General features: G+C 48.4%; 1 protein-coding gene across 4 annotated transcripts in view; it reads right to left on the minus strand.

The window, feature by feature from the left end:
• The window catches only part of ATXN1 (ataxin 1), a 196,550-nt gene that overhangs the window by 14,304 nt on the left and 167,946 nt on the right, over positions 1–14,300 (minus strand). For 3 of the 4 annotated variants that reach the window (XM_027676093.1, XM_027676092.1, XM_027676095.1), the window contains one exon: positions 1,807–3,847. In XM_027676093.1, the coding sequence (XP_027531894.1) occupies positions 1,807–3,687 (1,881 nt within the window). In that variant the 5' untranslated portion in view covers positions 3,688–3,847. Of the gene's footprint in view, positions 1–1,806; positions 3,848–10,631; positions 10,643–14,300 lie in introns of those variants that run through there. The other variant, XM_027676096.1, reaches the window with a different exon arrangement.

A 14,300-nucleotide genomic window follows, 5' to 3' on the forward strand; every position in this document is an offset into this window, starting at 1 on the left:
GCAGAGCCATCCCTGCTAGGCAGGGACACAGCTGATCTGGGAAGAGATCCAAGTCCTGGAATCAGCAGGAAACCTAAATTAAACCCCTCCTTCTAATCATATCTCTACGTGACTCGCCCTCCATTCTGGAAGCATCCCCAGTGGGAAATACAGCTGGGGAGTATTTTGGCTGCATTGATGTCAGCCTGCTCCTGATAGGCTTCTCTGTTAAGGTGACACTTTGCTGGGTGAGACCTGTGTGTCAGGCCCTGGATTTGTACAGCCTCAGACTCGCTTGCTTTCTGCCAGAGGATGGCACTCCACCCCCTGCAAAGGCGCAGCTCTTCCTGGTGCCCAAGACTACAGCACATTGCCTGCATTGACAGATCTGTGAATGACACATGACACAAATGCTACCTGTTAATTTGTACCTCTTCTGCTAGCGCAGAGACCCATGGCCTGGCTGCAGGGAGAGAAATGTTAGCAAGATGAAAATTGTAGAATAGAGACTGCTGCTTTTGAAATCTCATTATTCAAGGCACCGGGCAAATTATAGTAACTGGTCCTGATCCAAGGACAGTTCCTCAAATCCTGAAGCCTCAGAAGAGCTAAAACACAGTCAAGCAGTGGGGAAAAAAATTGAGTCTTTCTACTGAAGCACCAGAGGCCCAACTTCTATCAGCTGTGCAGATGCAAGCACATACATGAACAAACCCACACAGGGAATCTGTATGTTTGACATAAGAAAGAGGACCTGCCATATGTAGTAATTTACCATGTCTATGCAACTGGGGAACGACAGGCTGTAGACTGCTGCGACTGTAAGAAATCTTCTGTGTGATCTGCTCTGTGGTACCACCGCTGTTTGTTTTATTTCTCCAAACTGTCAGCCTGAGGTGTGTTACTACATGTCCGTGTCCAGCTCCTCTCTCCCCATCTCTTGTTCTGGTTCTCCCGTGCTGAGGGTGCAGCATCAGTGGTGCAGATGCTGCAGTTCCCAGCACTCCGACCAACCAAAAAGACTTACAACAGTGTTATTTGAACAGAGTACCTCTAGGAAGCAAAATGCTACACATAGTATATCTGAACTTTCCAGTGTCTAAATTGCTTAGAAAAAAGACAGCATTGGGATAATGCCTTAAGATCAAAATGTACTCATTCTTAACCTCTGAAAAGTTACAGGTTTTCTTCCTGCATTGCAAACAGAGACATAAAGGTCAGAAGCACAGAGTACTCAGACACGTAGATGGTTTTTCTTTCCAAATTTCCCTTGATCACAGAACTTATGTGAGCCATGCAGTGTTAAAACCACCTGCAACCAAAGCCTCAGTAATGCTCTGTAGTGCATTTCAGTAACTTATGTATGAGAGCCATTCCCAGGCATCTCCAAGTTTTCAAGCCATGGAAATTCACTGCCTTGTGCCCTACCTATCACTCTAGGGTAGGTTTTGAGGTGAATCTAACCTGAACTTTCTGGTCTGGACAGTAAAAATCACCTACCAAAATTAAAAATGTAACCTCTCATACTGCTTATACCATTTTGTATTTAATCAAAACCCATGATAATCACGTAAGTATTCCTGTGAGTTCTCCAGCTATATAAAAAAAGACCTGTTTTATATCCAAAAGACTACATTTATCATCAGTGTGACTTCGATGGCTCTCCCAGCAGGGTGAGTGGGATTATTTTTGGTCCACAGTTTGTCTCAGGGATGGATGAAGAACCAACCCTGAGTGGATCCAAAGCAAATGAGATGTGTTGTTGCCCAGGGGGTCACAGCATGCACCCCAGTTCAATGCCCCCACCCCACCATGTGCTGCCATTACCTGTGCTCGATGCTCCCCAACTGCAAACTGTATCACGGCAATGCCTGGGTTATGGCTCTCTTCAATCCTCTCCACAGTGCTGGAGTCTATTTTCAGGTCGTTGCTAATTTCCGCGCTCTGTATGAAGTCTTCTGTTTTCAAGTCCTCTACTTTCTTCAGCTCCCCGTTGGCCAGCTGAATGATTGACCCCTTCATGAAGTAAGGGGGCAGCGTGGGAGGTGCGGCAGCAGGGGAGGCGATGGACTGCACCACAGGCAGGTGGATCTGCGCCTGCACCATGGTGGCCTGGTAGGCAGGCTGGGTGGTGAGGGGCTCTGCGCTGAAGTTCTCACTCTTGGGGACGGCGGTCGTGACGAACGTGTGAGGCACTGCTGCAAACTGAGGAGACGACGTGACGATCGCGGGCGTGACTCCTGACGGCTCAACGTCCGCACTACCAACCGGTATCAGCAGGGACTGTGTGCCAGGGATCACCAGGTGCTGCGGCAGGCTGCTGGGGTACCCAATGGCTTGCTGCTGACCGCTCAGGTAGCCAATCACCGGCGGCTGGGTCCCGGCGTAGAAAGCCGTCGCTGGCAGCCCAACAGGGAGTTGCTCAGAGGCGCTGTGGGTGGTCTGAATGACGGTGTGAGGGGACAGCGTGGCCACTGCCTTCACCCCCTCGTGGCCCAGAGCCTGCTGTGGAGACAAGGCATAGGACCGGTGGGTTGGCTTTCCTAAGTGCAAGCTTCCCTTGTCATTGAGGGTTGAAGGAGAGGTCTCACGGTTGGTGGTCTGCTGCACCTCCATGTCTGCCGTGGGCGTGCTGCTGTTGGGGACCACCATGACAGAGGCCCGGACACCTGAGGAATCCCGCGCACCGTACTCAGCAGGGCTCGAGTGGACCACCACGTGCCTGGTCTCGTAATGATGGGGAGCTGGTTTATTGCCTGCTTTGACTAGACCCAGGTCGGCAGAAGGCGAAATGCCATACCTCCGGCTCTTCTCTATCTCGCCGTTCAGTACCTCCTTGGCCTGCATCGCCTGCAGCCGGCTGCTCTCGGGTTTCTTGGGGGTATCCCTGGTGACGAAGTGGCCCCCCGAGTCTGTGTACTGCACCACCACTTGGGAGGAAGGGCCGAGGGTGAGGGTGTGCGGGATCACTGTCTGATGCGGGTGCAGGGGGACCGGGATGGTTGGAGGAGAGACATTTCTGACAGTGCTCTGGGAAGAGCTGGAAATGTGGACATACTGGTTCTGCTGGGTGGGTGGAGGAGACCCAGCAGCAATCAGTCCAGGTGTCCTGACCAGGTGCGGCTCAACTTTGTGCCCCTGCTGGCTTAAGCCGCTCATGCTGGCCAGCAAAGTGGAATAAGCCTCCAGCTGGGACCGCTGGGATGGAGTGGTTGCAACGGCTGTGGCTGCTGCCACGGCGCCAGTCGCAGAATTGGCTGTTGGGGAAATCAGCTGTGAGGGGATGAATCCAGTATACGATCCACTGTACTGGGGCCCGACGAATTGGAAGGTGTGTTGCAGGTGTGTGTACTGCACAGGGGAAACAGGGGTCCCTGACTGGGAGAGGGCAGGCGAGTACACTGTGGGAAGAGTGGTGGAGACTGGAACGGACCTGGGCGCACTCGGCGGGGAATAGTCCAGCCCTGCAGACAGTGACTTGTGCAAACCCTGCGGCAAGCCTGCCTCCACTGATGACATCCCCCCGGGCCGGTGCCGGTTCCCCAGGCTGCCCTGGCCACTGGGTGTTGTGGGGAGCCATGCTAGGTTATCTGCACGGTGGTTTTCGTTTGGTAGGACCGGCTTCACCTCTGAAGGCAGGCTGGTGGCAGGGATTTCTCGCTTCTTAGGTGGCAGGCATTCATTGCTCCGCTCTTGGTTGGATTTCATCTTTCGCCGTCCCCCCTCCACTGTGCTTGCTTCACTGTCTGGCTGGCTCTGATTTCAGTCTGATAAATGGAAAGTCACATTTGATTTCTGCAAGGGATCCAGTGACTTCATGAGGAATCATCTCCCTGTGAGCACGATCCTCCGACAGCTCCTCTGGATTCTGTAATGAGAGGGTGGGCAAGGGAGGGGGGAGTCACATTGTCAGCACTGAGAAATGAAAACAAATGAGCAGACACCCCAAAAGAGCAAATGAGAAAAAAACCTCCGGAAAAAAAGAATCAAATGGTCAGGCATTGCCACTCTTACGTCAAGGGGCAGTTGACAGCCGCCTGGTAAGAAGCAGCAAAAATTCTGGGCATGTCTGCTAATGCATCAGGAAAATGTTTAAAACTTTAAGCAGATCAGAAACTCCCTGGCCATAACTGCCACATTTAGCAGCAGTCATTTATTTCCCCGGACCCTTTCTCCTTCCTGGGAGAACCCTCCATGTGTCTGTGGTGCCCGGTTTGTTCTTCCAGACTCTCCTTCCCCTGCAATGAGCACAATGCCTTCACCCTACTGTGTCCTAAAAAACACAAGAGTGAGGCAGAAAGCCCTGAGGAACAGCCACACACAAAATATTTACGTTAGCAACAAGTAGCTATTAGTGGTGCAGAGGGAAGGTGGCAGGTCACTTCTAAACACTTGAATGCCAGAGTCACCCACAGGGTGACTTCACATCACACCCCGTAGGGCTGTGGAGGCAGCAGCTGCCTCCCTGTCCCCCTGCCACACCACAGCTCATTACAGGCACACGTGCCCTTCATCCACCAGTCTGGCAATGAACCTCAGCCCTGCGATCTATTTACAGCAGCAGCACAGAGCCAGATATGGCTCTGAGCCAGGTTTTTGATGTGTGGGGTTTTTTTTTGACCCAGCGCTTTGAACTCCCTCTGCTACTGACACCGCACATCCAGGTATCCAGGCAGGACTCTGTGTTGGGAGATGCTCCCTGCTACCCACAGGTTGGCCAGAGCTAGGTGCTGGCACCATCACCTTTTTCTTAGTGACTGCCGGACCAGAGAGGCTGTGGGTACCACACTCACGGCCACAGCCACAGCTCTAAACACTGAGCAAACTCAGCCCTGGGGCTGCCTCAAAAGCATATTTGGGTTTCCAGATCCAAACCAGAAGCCCCCACCACTGTAAAAGCTCACAGTTTTATATTCGGCTGATTTTGCTATTGGAGCAAAACAGTTGCTTTCTCTGCTCTGCACCCCCTAATTCACCCAAAAGCAACAAAGTCTTCCTAACTCTTCCAGTATCTGCTAAAGAACATACTGTATCTAAAACACATCATGCTTTGAAAAAAGGCAAAAGGAGCTGTCAGTGTCTCCCTATCTTCCTGAAACCTACCTTGCCTTGTCCCATAACAAACGTCATGGAGACTGAAACATCTCCCCAGCCCCTGTCCAGCCACCACCTGTCATCTGCATTTCTGGCTGTTTTGAAAGTTATGCAAGAATGGCTGCTGAGAAACCTCACATGACCAGCAGTTTAACAAGAAAAGCATGCATTACATGTAAGAAAAATGGAGAAAGAATTAAGAGCGGATGTGAAAGAAGATGGAAGTAGGATATAGCCCACTTTAAAGGGAATGCTGAGCAGCAGTAATGATACTTGTCTTATGGTAAGTAATATTCCTTTGGGAGATTTCTTTCCCTGCTGCCTCGCTTCTAATGAACAATAAGCCTAATGTTTATATGTGTATGAAGTACTTTGAAGACACACTAGACTAAGATTAAACCTATCTTTAAGAGCACTCTTTACATTTATGGTCCTCCAAGCTGCTGTAAGCCTGCAGGAAAAGTCCAAACATTCTAATGGTTTGATACAATCAGTCTTAAGTTAATGATCCCATCCTTTAAATATTGATAAACAGCAATGAAACACCAATAGCCAGAGCCAGGGGAGGGGAGTAAAGCTCTGTTTCAGGGTGGATTCCCTGGCTTTGAGGCAATAGCGAGGATGAAAGGACTTGGGACAGCTTCAGATGAGCAAAGGCCAGTGATGCCTTCCTTGAGCATGGCAGCCTGGCGGCAGCGGTGCCTGGGTTGGGCACCGCTGTCCTGACCTGCTCCATCTGTCAGCACCGCCACCTCAGCACTGCGACCGCAGCCAGATGAGGGCAGCCAGGAGACAGCGACCCTGCTAGATCAGCATGGGTCTTCCCCCTCCTCCTAGCAGTTGCTCAGCGTGTCTTGGCAACAGCTAAAATTATTATATTACACATGACTTACGGATTTTTCTTTTTAAGTTTGACTAAAAATAAAATCACCGAGCTCACATTTGCGCAGTCATCCTTGGTTAACTTTAGCTCACTGTAGCCTTCTGCCCTGGGCAGTCAGCTATGGTAGGTAAGTCAGCAGATCCTGACCGGGACGGCTGCCCAGGATGCTATCCTTAACATGGGGTGCTCATCCTGCTCCCCTTGCCACCGGGAGCTCGTGCTGGGCTTGGACCATCCTCCAGTCTCTCCTGGATATGGACATGAGCTCCACACCCAGCATTTAAATACACTCCCACAGGGAAAAGCTGGGAGCAGAGAGCTGGCTTCTCTGCCTGCAACAGAGCAAAGAGCTTGTACATGGAACCAAATAGGGCCAGTCTCTTTTGCTGTGATGGATAAACCAAGCTTCCCAAAGCTAGTGGTTCCAAAAGTCCGAGGCATCTGGGTTCAGCTTCTCCGCATCAAAAGTACTACAGTGAAGCTCAATGAAATGTGGCAAAGTTTCATTCTGCAGGAGCTGAAGCAAAGGTTTTGTTCTGCTAAATAGCATTGAACCACTGAGTTTTGGGTGGCCTCCAGTGTCAAAACTAGCATCCTTCAAAAATACCAAATATTAAATCTTTTGGTTTTTTTTTTTTTTTTTTGGCGCAAGTCTTTCATATGACTGACTTCATCATCACCGGTAACAAAAGGGCTGCCCAAAACCTCCTGGAGAACACAGAAGGAATAAACAAATTTAACGGAGACGAAGGATGAGCCAGCCATAGAGCAGTGAATATTGCCCCACTTTTCCAAGCCCAAGCACTTCACAGTGAGACTTTGAACTCCTAACAGACACAGGACGGAATTTGCAAAAAATGCAAATGTGCAGCATAAAACAGTCTACTTCTTCTTCAAGACTTAAAAGTAAAATGATAACTTTTCAGCATAATTCAAGTTCCAGCAACAGTAAAGATAAGACAGGACTGATTTTGCTTGGGAAGCATGAAAGGGAGACAACCCAAACAAGAGTGTCTCAAAGGCAAGAGGTACAAGACCTGGTAAAACAATTTTTTGCTGGCTGTCCTAGAAAGACAAACGCCTGCCTTCTGTGGTGTGCTGCAAGGTTTGTTATTTGTACGCTCTTTTTTTGGATTCGAGTCATTTTTCCGACTCTGGAGATATCCCTTCTCTTTAACTTCAGAGCTGTCAATCACGATTTCCGAGATATGCAAACAAGCAGCAAACACCAGGTGATTTTTTGCTTCTGCTTTGTACGTGTGTGTGTCACACAAGTGTGTGCGTGCGTGCAGGCATGTGTAATTATGGCTGGGAAGGTAAAGGGGACAAAGAGATCAGGGAGAGCAGCTGGACTTCGGTATCTCTGGCAGTGAGTACACATGGAACATTGCTAAAGTGTCTGGACAGCCAGTGTCCGCTGGCAGCCTGCCCACACTCCAATTCCTGGAAAGGCTTAAGGCAGAAAAATAATCACTTGGAGGAGTCACCATCTGGGCTTGCTCTGGTCCCAGAGGGATTGCTCACTGGAGCTCAGGATGTGCATTTTCATGCAAAACTCCAGCGTCTCTCTGTAAGGCACTTTAAATCTTACTATGTTTCCCCAAACAGTGTTTTTCTATTTATTTCATCAAATACATTTACAACTCTGGAGAGGATACCGGGTTACAGCTTCAGGAGCTGATCTCCTTTATTTATCTGCAGTTCACTGTAGCAACGGTAAAACCAGCAATGCAAGCCTCCAAACACCCAGTGATGTGCACCCAGGACTGAGTCTTGGGGTGCAGAGAAGTTTGGGCTAGGCTTGCAAACCACAGCAGCACCTGGCTATGCAAACAGTGGGACTTTGACTGCCACCAAAACTCAGGTGCTTTTTGCAGTCCCATGATGCAGCTAACATAATTTTTTGTGTCTCTAAAACTCCTTCAAAAATCTGGTCCCCCATCTTCTCTGGCCCCTGACCTTCCTGCAGTTGCCAGCAAGCTCACACCAACATGTGCCACAAGGAGAAGGGCTGGGGCCATCTGCCTGCTTGCCTCATTGCAAGGAGGGGCAGCTGTCAGTCTCCAACTTCAGAGATATTCAAATCAAACCAGTCACTTACTGTCAAAAGGCTCCTTTGATCCCAAGTTCTAATAACACACAGATTACTGTGACTTTTCAACTTTCACCTTCCAGCTCCAGGTATTACCAGTAAATTCTCACATTTATCTGCGTGATAAAAAAATTGTGTCTCCCCTCCTTCAGACACTGCTACCCTGCCCGGCATGTAGATGTTAATGCAGTATTCAAAGAGTTGAGTCTGATACACAGCTCTTTATGCCTGGGCAGAAGTTACTGGGCAGAAGCTGCAGCACAGTCTGACGCTCCTGCCTCAAATCACCCGCCCATCCTATCATGACAGGAGGACTGAGTAATTTCAGCAGCACTGGAAATCAGTGAGAGGGAAGGGCATTTCATCCCACTTCTCTCCTCCCCTCCAAGGAGGCTGGCATCTTGTAGGATCAGATTCAGAGAAGTGAAAAGACAGACACATTGCAGAGGGCTCCACAGCCGCATTCTGGCTCTCAGATCTATATGCCAGCTTTCTCCCCCTGCTCTACACCCTGCCTGCTGCCAGCTACATGTTCATTGTTGTAACTGCTACAGATTCCATTACCCTTGCCATGTGCAGTTCAGTGCACGCCAACAATAGCTATAGGAGTTTATTGTCCAATCTGACCAATTTCACAGCTCTCTGGCAGAATTCCCAGGAGGGCCAACTGCAGAGATCCATTAATAAGAACCATGAAAACCTCTAATAAAATTTGAAATTCTCCTCCCAAAATGAAAGGATTCCTGATCAGCACTATGCCTGCAAGATAGATTGTCCACTGCAGTGTTAGCTCTTATTATACTTTTGGGAATCTGCCACAGCAAATTGCTACAGGTTTCGGCACAGTGAGCAACTATTCTGCACGTCCTTCCTCTCCCTGGTCAGATCAGACAGACTCCAAGCAATATAAAAAGCAAGTGACACGAGTAAACCTCAGCAAGCACATCACTGGGGATGAGATGCCCAAAGGCTCGACTTTCCCATGGAATTTTATGGTGCAAGTATGTAGGTACCAGAGCTGAGAGAGGAAGATTTAGGAGGAAAAAATAGTGTAAGACACATTCCCAAAAGGACAGACAGATGATGGAGTTCCAGGACAGCCATTCACAAATGCAGATGATACAAATTGATTACCAGAAAGCTACTCCAGTGGATAAATGTCTGTTTCTGCTACTTAGCCCCCGAATTTTGAGGATAAGGAGAGATGTGCATGTCCTAAGCAGGGCACATGCCTCCTGTTTTACTATGTTTACACTGTGGTTAGGGACACATAGTTATTATGTGTGGTAGGTGTCCCTGAACTGCATAGGAATATGGTGCTAGAATTAGCTTCCATTTTAGTTAAGCTAACTGCCGAATGAAGAATTGGAATTAACTTTCAGAAGTTTGCAGGTTTCTGCCATAAGTTCACCTGGGTGCCATCACCTTGTTCTGCAACAGGATAGATGCCCATATTTGCCCTGAACACGAGCCAGCCCAGGTGGTCAAGAAGGCCAATGGCATCCTGGCCTGTATCAGGAACAGTGTTGCTAACAGGTCCAGGGAAGTGATTCTTCCCCTGTACTCAGCGCTGGTGAGGCCACACCTTGAGTGCTGTGTCCAGTTCTGGGCCCCTCAGTTCAGGAAGGATATTGAGGTGCTGGAGCAGGTCCAGAGAAGAGCAACAAGGCTGGTGAAAGGACTCAAGCACAAGTCCTATGAGGAGAGGCTGAGGGAGCTGGGGTTGTTCAGCCTGGAGAAGAGGAGGCTCAGGGGAGACCTCATCACTCTGTACAACTCCCTGAAAGGAGGTTGTAGCCAGGTGGGGGTTGGTCTCTTCTCCCAGGCAGCTACCAGTAAGACAAGAGGGCATGGTTTTAAGCTGTGGCAGGGGAGGTTTAGTTTAGATATTAGGAAGAAATTCTTTGCAGAGAGGGTAATCAGGCATTGGAATGGGCTGCCCAGGGAAGTGGTGGATTCTCTGTCTCTGGAGGTTTTTAAGATGAGACTGGATGTGGCACTTAGTGCCATGGTCTAGTAACCACGGTGGTAGTGGATCAAGGGTTGGACTTGATGATCTCAGAGGTCCCTTCCAACCCGGCTGATTCTATGATTCTATGATTTTCAGCATCTGAAGAAGTCATGTCATGCTCTGGATGTGCAGTAAACCTTTCTGTGTGCACATATACCAGTGCAGCTGCAAGTAAGCCTTGCAGGACTGTATCATGGATGATCTAAACAGATTCACAGCTGCCTACATCCTTTGTTTACACACACAAAAAAAACTATTAGCAAAGGTGATCCCTCCTCTTCCAGCATGCTTTGCAGAGAGGTGGTACCACAGAAGCAGTACAAGATGCCAGGCAGGCTGAAAGCAAGGAAGCATTTCCTCTGAGAGCCACAAGCTGACCCCAGGGCAGGGCTGCCATTGGAGTGCAGGGTGTACTGGCCGTCCTGCCACCCTCCCAGTCCACCCCGTGGGCAGAATCCTCACTCCCCGGCACAGAAATGCCCTGCCTTGCAGTGCCAAACATGAGTGCTCAAACACCATGAGTCAGACCTTGCTTCTTGCCTCTGAAACACATGATACTGGTTTACAAATACAAGATTCACTAAAATGATAAAGGCAAAGAGTTTTTTTATTATTATTCTTGCTTCCTTTAACTTGTCCTCTGCTGCGTGAGGCCTTTCAGGCTTAAGGTGTCTAGCTTTGCCCTGCAACCCACAAGATCAGAAACTTATTAGTTTAGCCAAGAGTGGAATTTCCCATCTCATCATTTGACAGCAGGAACCGGAGTTTTGTGAAATAGCACCGGATATCTACAGACCAGTGATAAAAATGCAAGAGTTGACAGTGCTGATTACAGTGAAGTTTTTTTGAGGGTGAAGCGCTGGACTCCAGAGCCTTCCGCCTCTATGGAGGAAGGGGAAGGATGTAACTGCTAAGTAAGGGCCTAAACCCTGGGGCAAAGCCATGTGAGCGTGCACAGCTTGATGCATGGCTTTCTCTCTCAGTTGCACAGCAGAAAGTGTACCTCAGCTAACTTTATGAGAAGCACCTCTATCTGAAGCCACAAAGGAAAGTCCTGGGGCTGCTCGGGCCTGGGGTTTCAGCTCAGGTTGACTGCAAGGTGCGTAGTCCCAAACACAGAGCTGACCCAGCTGTGATGCTGGAGCACGTTCCAGCAGCATGATGATTTATCACCATGCTGCACTGAAGCTTTTACAACCTGACAGATGTCTGCCAAACCCCTCCAAAGTCCTGCTTCCAAAGCCTCAGAGGCAGCTGTGCCAGGAGCATGAGGACCACCAACCCAAGGTGCTAGGGAAGTCAGCAACTCCCTCCACACATACCCAGAGTCTGCAGTGGCAGTGTGGAGGTTGTGGACCAAAAATACGTGTATTACAGTGCTCCTCCAACCCCACTGACATCAGGACAGAAAGGTGGATCCCACCTATGCCACTTCACAAGTGGCCAGTGCAGCATCTAACCTTTTATCTCCTGCTCTGCACCGAGTGCTGCCAGAGCAGGAGGTCAGGTTGACAAGACCAGTTTGTCTGACAGTGCTCAGAGACATCCTTTACTCCTCTACCTGTCCCCTAGAGGCGCTTCTGCAGCTTAAATGAGTGAAGAGAGTTCATTTATAAACAAGTCTAATACCGAAATTACTTTGTTGATGTTTTTCATTTATCTAAAATGTGCCTGGCTACAATGGGAGTTGCCTACACAATTTTCCATTGAAAATTTCACACGAGTGACTATAAACGTAGCGACACCCACTCGCCACTCATTTTAACTTGTGACAGAAACTGTCATGCCTGTATGAACACATTTGTACTGCAGATATGTCACACAGGTCTCCTTCCATGTGTCTGAAAACACTCGCTAACATTCTCTCCTTCTGCAAAACAAATCAGACAGACGCCTGGCTCTGATGCCAGGAGATATGAATAAGATCCCCACGAAAAATTACAGAAACCGGGGGTGTTTCACCCCTTTGAAGATCCAGCCAGTAACACCAGCAAGCAGCAGCCAACTCGGAGCAGCCATTTTACAGATAAGCATGGGTGCTCACAGGGAGGAGTGTGCCTGGCTGATAAGGGGACAGTGTGAGAGTACGGCTTTAGGGGCAGATTTGGAAAGGTCAGCTGCATGCTCAGTGCCTTTCCTTGGAAGTCCTCCCCACTGACTGCTTCTCTGGTAGATTCCACATGCTAGCAAATTAGACTATAATTAGTCCATCTGTAAAGTGTGAAACATGAACTGATGTTAAACTCCCCTTGAAATGGATTCCAACACCTTGCCTTCTCTGAGACTTCATTCAGCAAAGCTTTAACTGAAGCAATTTTGCACAAGCCCTGGCTCATAGTCTCAGCACACACTCAGTGCCCTTCCAAATCAGGATCACTGACCATCACCAGTCGCAAAACCAAAACACCAGCAACTAACCCTGGTCTCGAGGCATGTAGCACATTCCCCCAGCACTGCAGAGGGCCAAGAGAAAGTTCAACATCCTCCTCAGCCACCTTTTTCCTCTAATTCTTTAATTTTTTTCTTCTTCATTCAGGGTCTACTAGCTGTCTACTATTAGCTACGTTTGGGTGTGCCCTGCAGCACTGTCCACTCAAACTGACAACCCTCAACAGACCCTCAAACTGACAACCTTAAGACAGGCAACATGTTGGGTCAATGCAGGTATGAATACACACGGGCAAGAAAAAAGCCAGACCAACTCTTCTGCACCCCTTCTCCTGCCCTGGACCTGTAGCCCACAAAACCAAGTGACTAGTTACTCTTTCTGACTCAGCGTTGTAGAGAGCCTCCCTCCTGCTTAATGGAAAGCATAGCAGGCAGATAAGATGGGGACAGAGCCCAAATCCATCACCACTGTCACTTGACTGAGGCCAGCATAGCAAGGGTGAGATTGCCCTGACTGTTCTACCTGACTAGACAACACAAAAAAAAATCAAAAGAAAATTAAATAATGCAGGATTATAACAACAGAGCAGGCTCCACAGTCACAGGCTCCAGTTGTAATTAAAAAAACACCCGTTCCAACTAAGAATGCAAAGCATCATCATTGTTCTCAAGCAGGGAACGTTGACAAATGAAGGCGGTGCGCTAACAGGCAGTGCCAATACTCTTAATTTAAGTATGTGAGAAACAAAGGTATGTACCATCCAAGACTGCCAGAAAGAACTTGCTTTAAACAACAACCAAAAAGAACTCTGAGGATTTAAAAATTACTTTCCTTACAAAAAACCAGTTACAAGAAAACCTTTTTCTCCCCTTCTCCCAGCCAAGTGAAGAAAGAACAAGAAAAAAATATCACGCAGCTCCCATCAAGGTTATTTATACAGGAGTTTTGAACTCGGGAACTAAAAACATTCCTGCATTGAACCTGTGGGTCCAGTGAGTCACAGCTTGGAAATCTGAATGGACCTTTTGTAAAAGCCACTGAGCCACGAACATGCTTTCTGACCGCTGCGATCACTTCTGTGAAAGCATCTTACCCATCTGCCACTGGAAATCCACGACGCAAGATAAGTGACTCCCCAACACCAGTGAAAAGGACAAAAGGATGACTAGCTACCTGCAGCTGGTTTCAATCGAAAAGCCGAGTAATAATTGCAGCCCTCTCCTGTGGCTCATATGGAGCACAGCATGGAGCTATAAAGCGTTATGCAAGTCTCATGTGCTGCCAGATCTCTCAGAGCAGGCAGCAGCCAAGTTGCTCCCTCCCACCATTGGCTCAGATTCATTAACTTAATCAGGTATTCATTCATTCATTCACTCACTCATTCAAAAAAAAAAAAATTACACTAAACCTGGCAAATAGCCAGTGCCATGCATGCATGGAGCATGCTCACATCAGTCACTGGGTCTGGAAGAAAAAGCGTAATCTAACAATCCTCAAGCTTTGAGATGGGCTTTAGTTTTGCACGCAGCTCAGGTGCAAATGCATCTTTGCCGCAGCCTCCTGAAAACCACAAAGGGTTTGGGACACTGGAGCTGAAGACCATGGAATCGAGAGCAGCCTTGTAAGAGAGCACAGCCAGCAGGAAGCAGAGTAGAGAACTTCCCCAGAGCAATGAGTAATTAATTAATTGATTATTTGGGGGGGGGAAGGACTTGTGGCAGGATCAACTCAACTCATTTTGCTGCAAGATTGCTACCCTTTCTTTTGCACATACCACATACATTGCACAGCTTATTCCACACAAAAGGGACCAAAGCAGAACAGAAAGAGGGGGAAAAAAGAAAAGAAAAAA

This window comes from Neopelma chrysocephalum, unplaced genomic scaffold (assembly GCF_003984885.1).
Source record: "Neopelma chrysocephalum unplaced genomic scaffold, ASM398488v2 Primary Assembly neopelma1_26, whole genome shotgun sequence".
Lineage (NCBI taxonomy): Eukaryota > Metazoa > Chordata > Aves > Passeriformes > Pipridae > Neopelma > Neopelma chrysocephalum.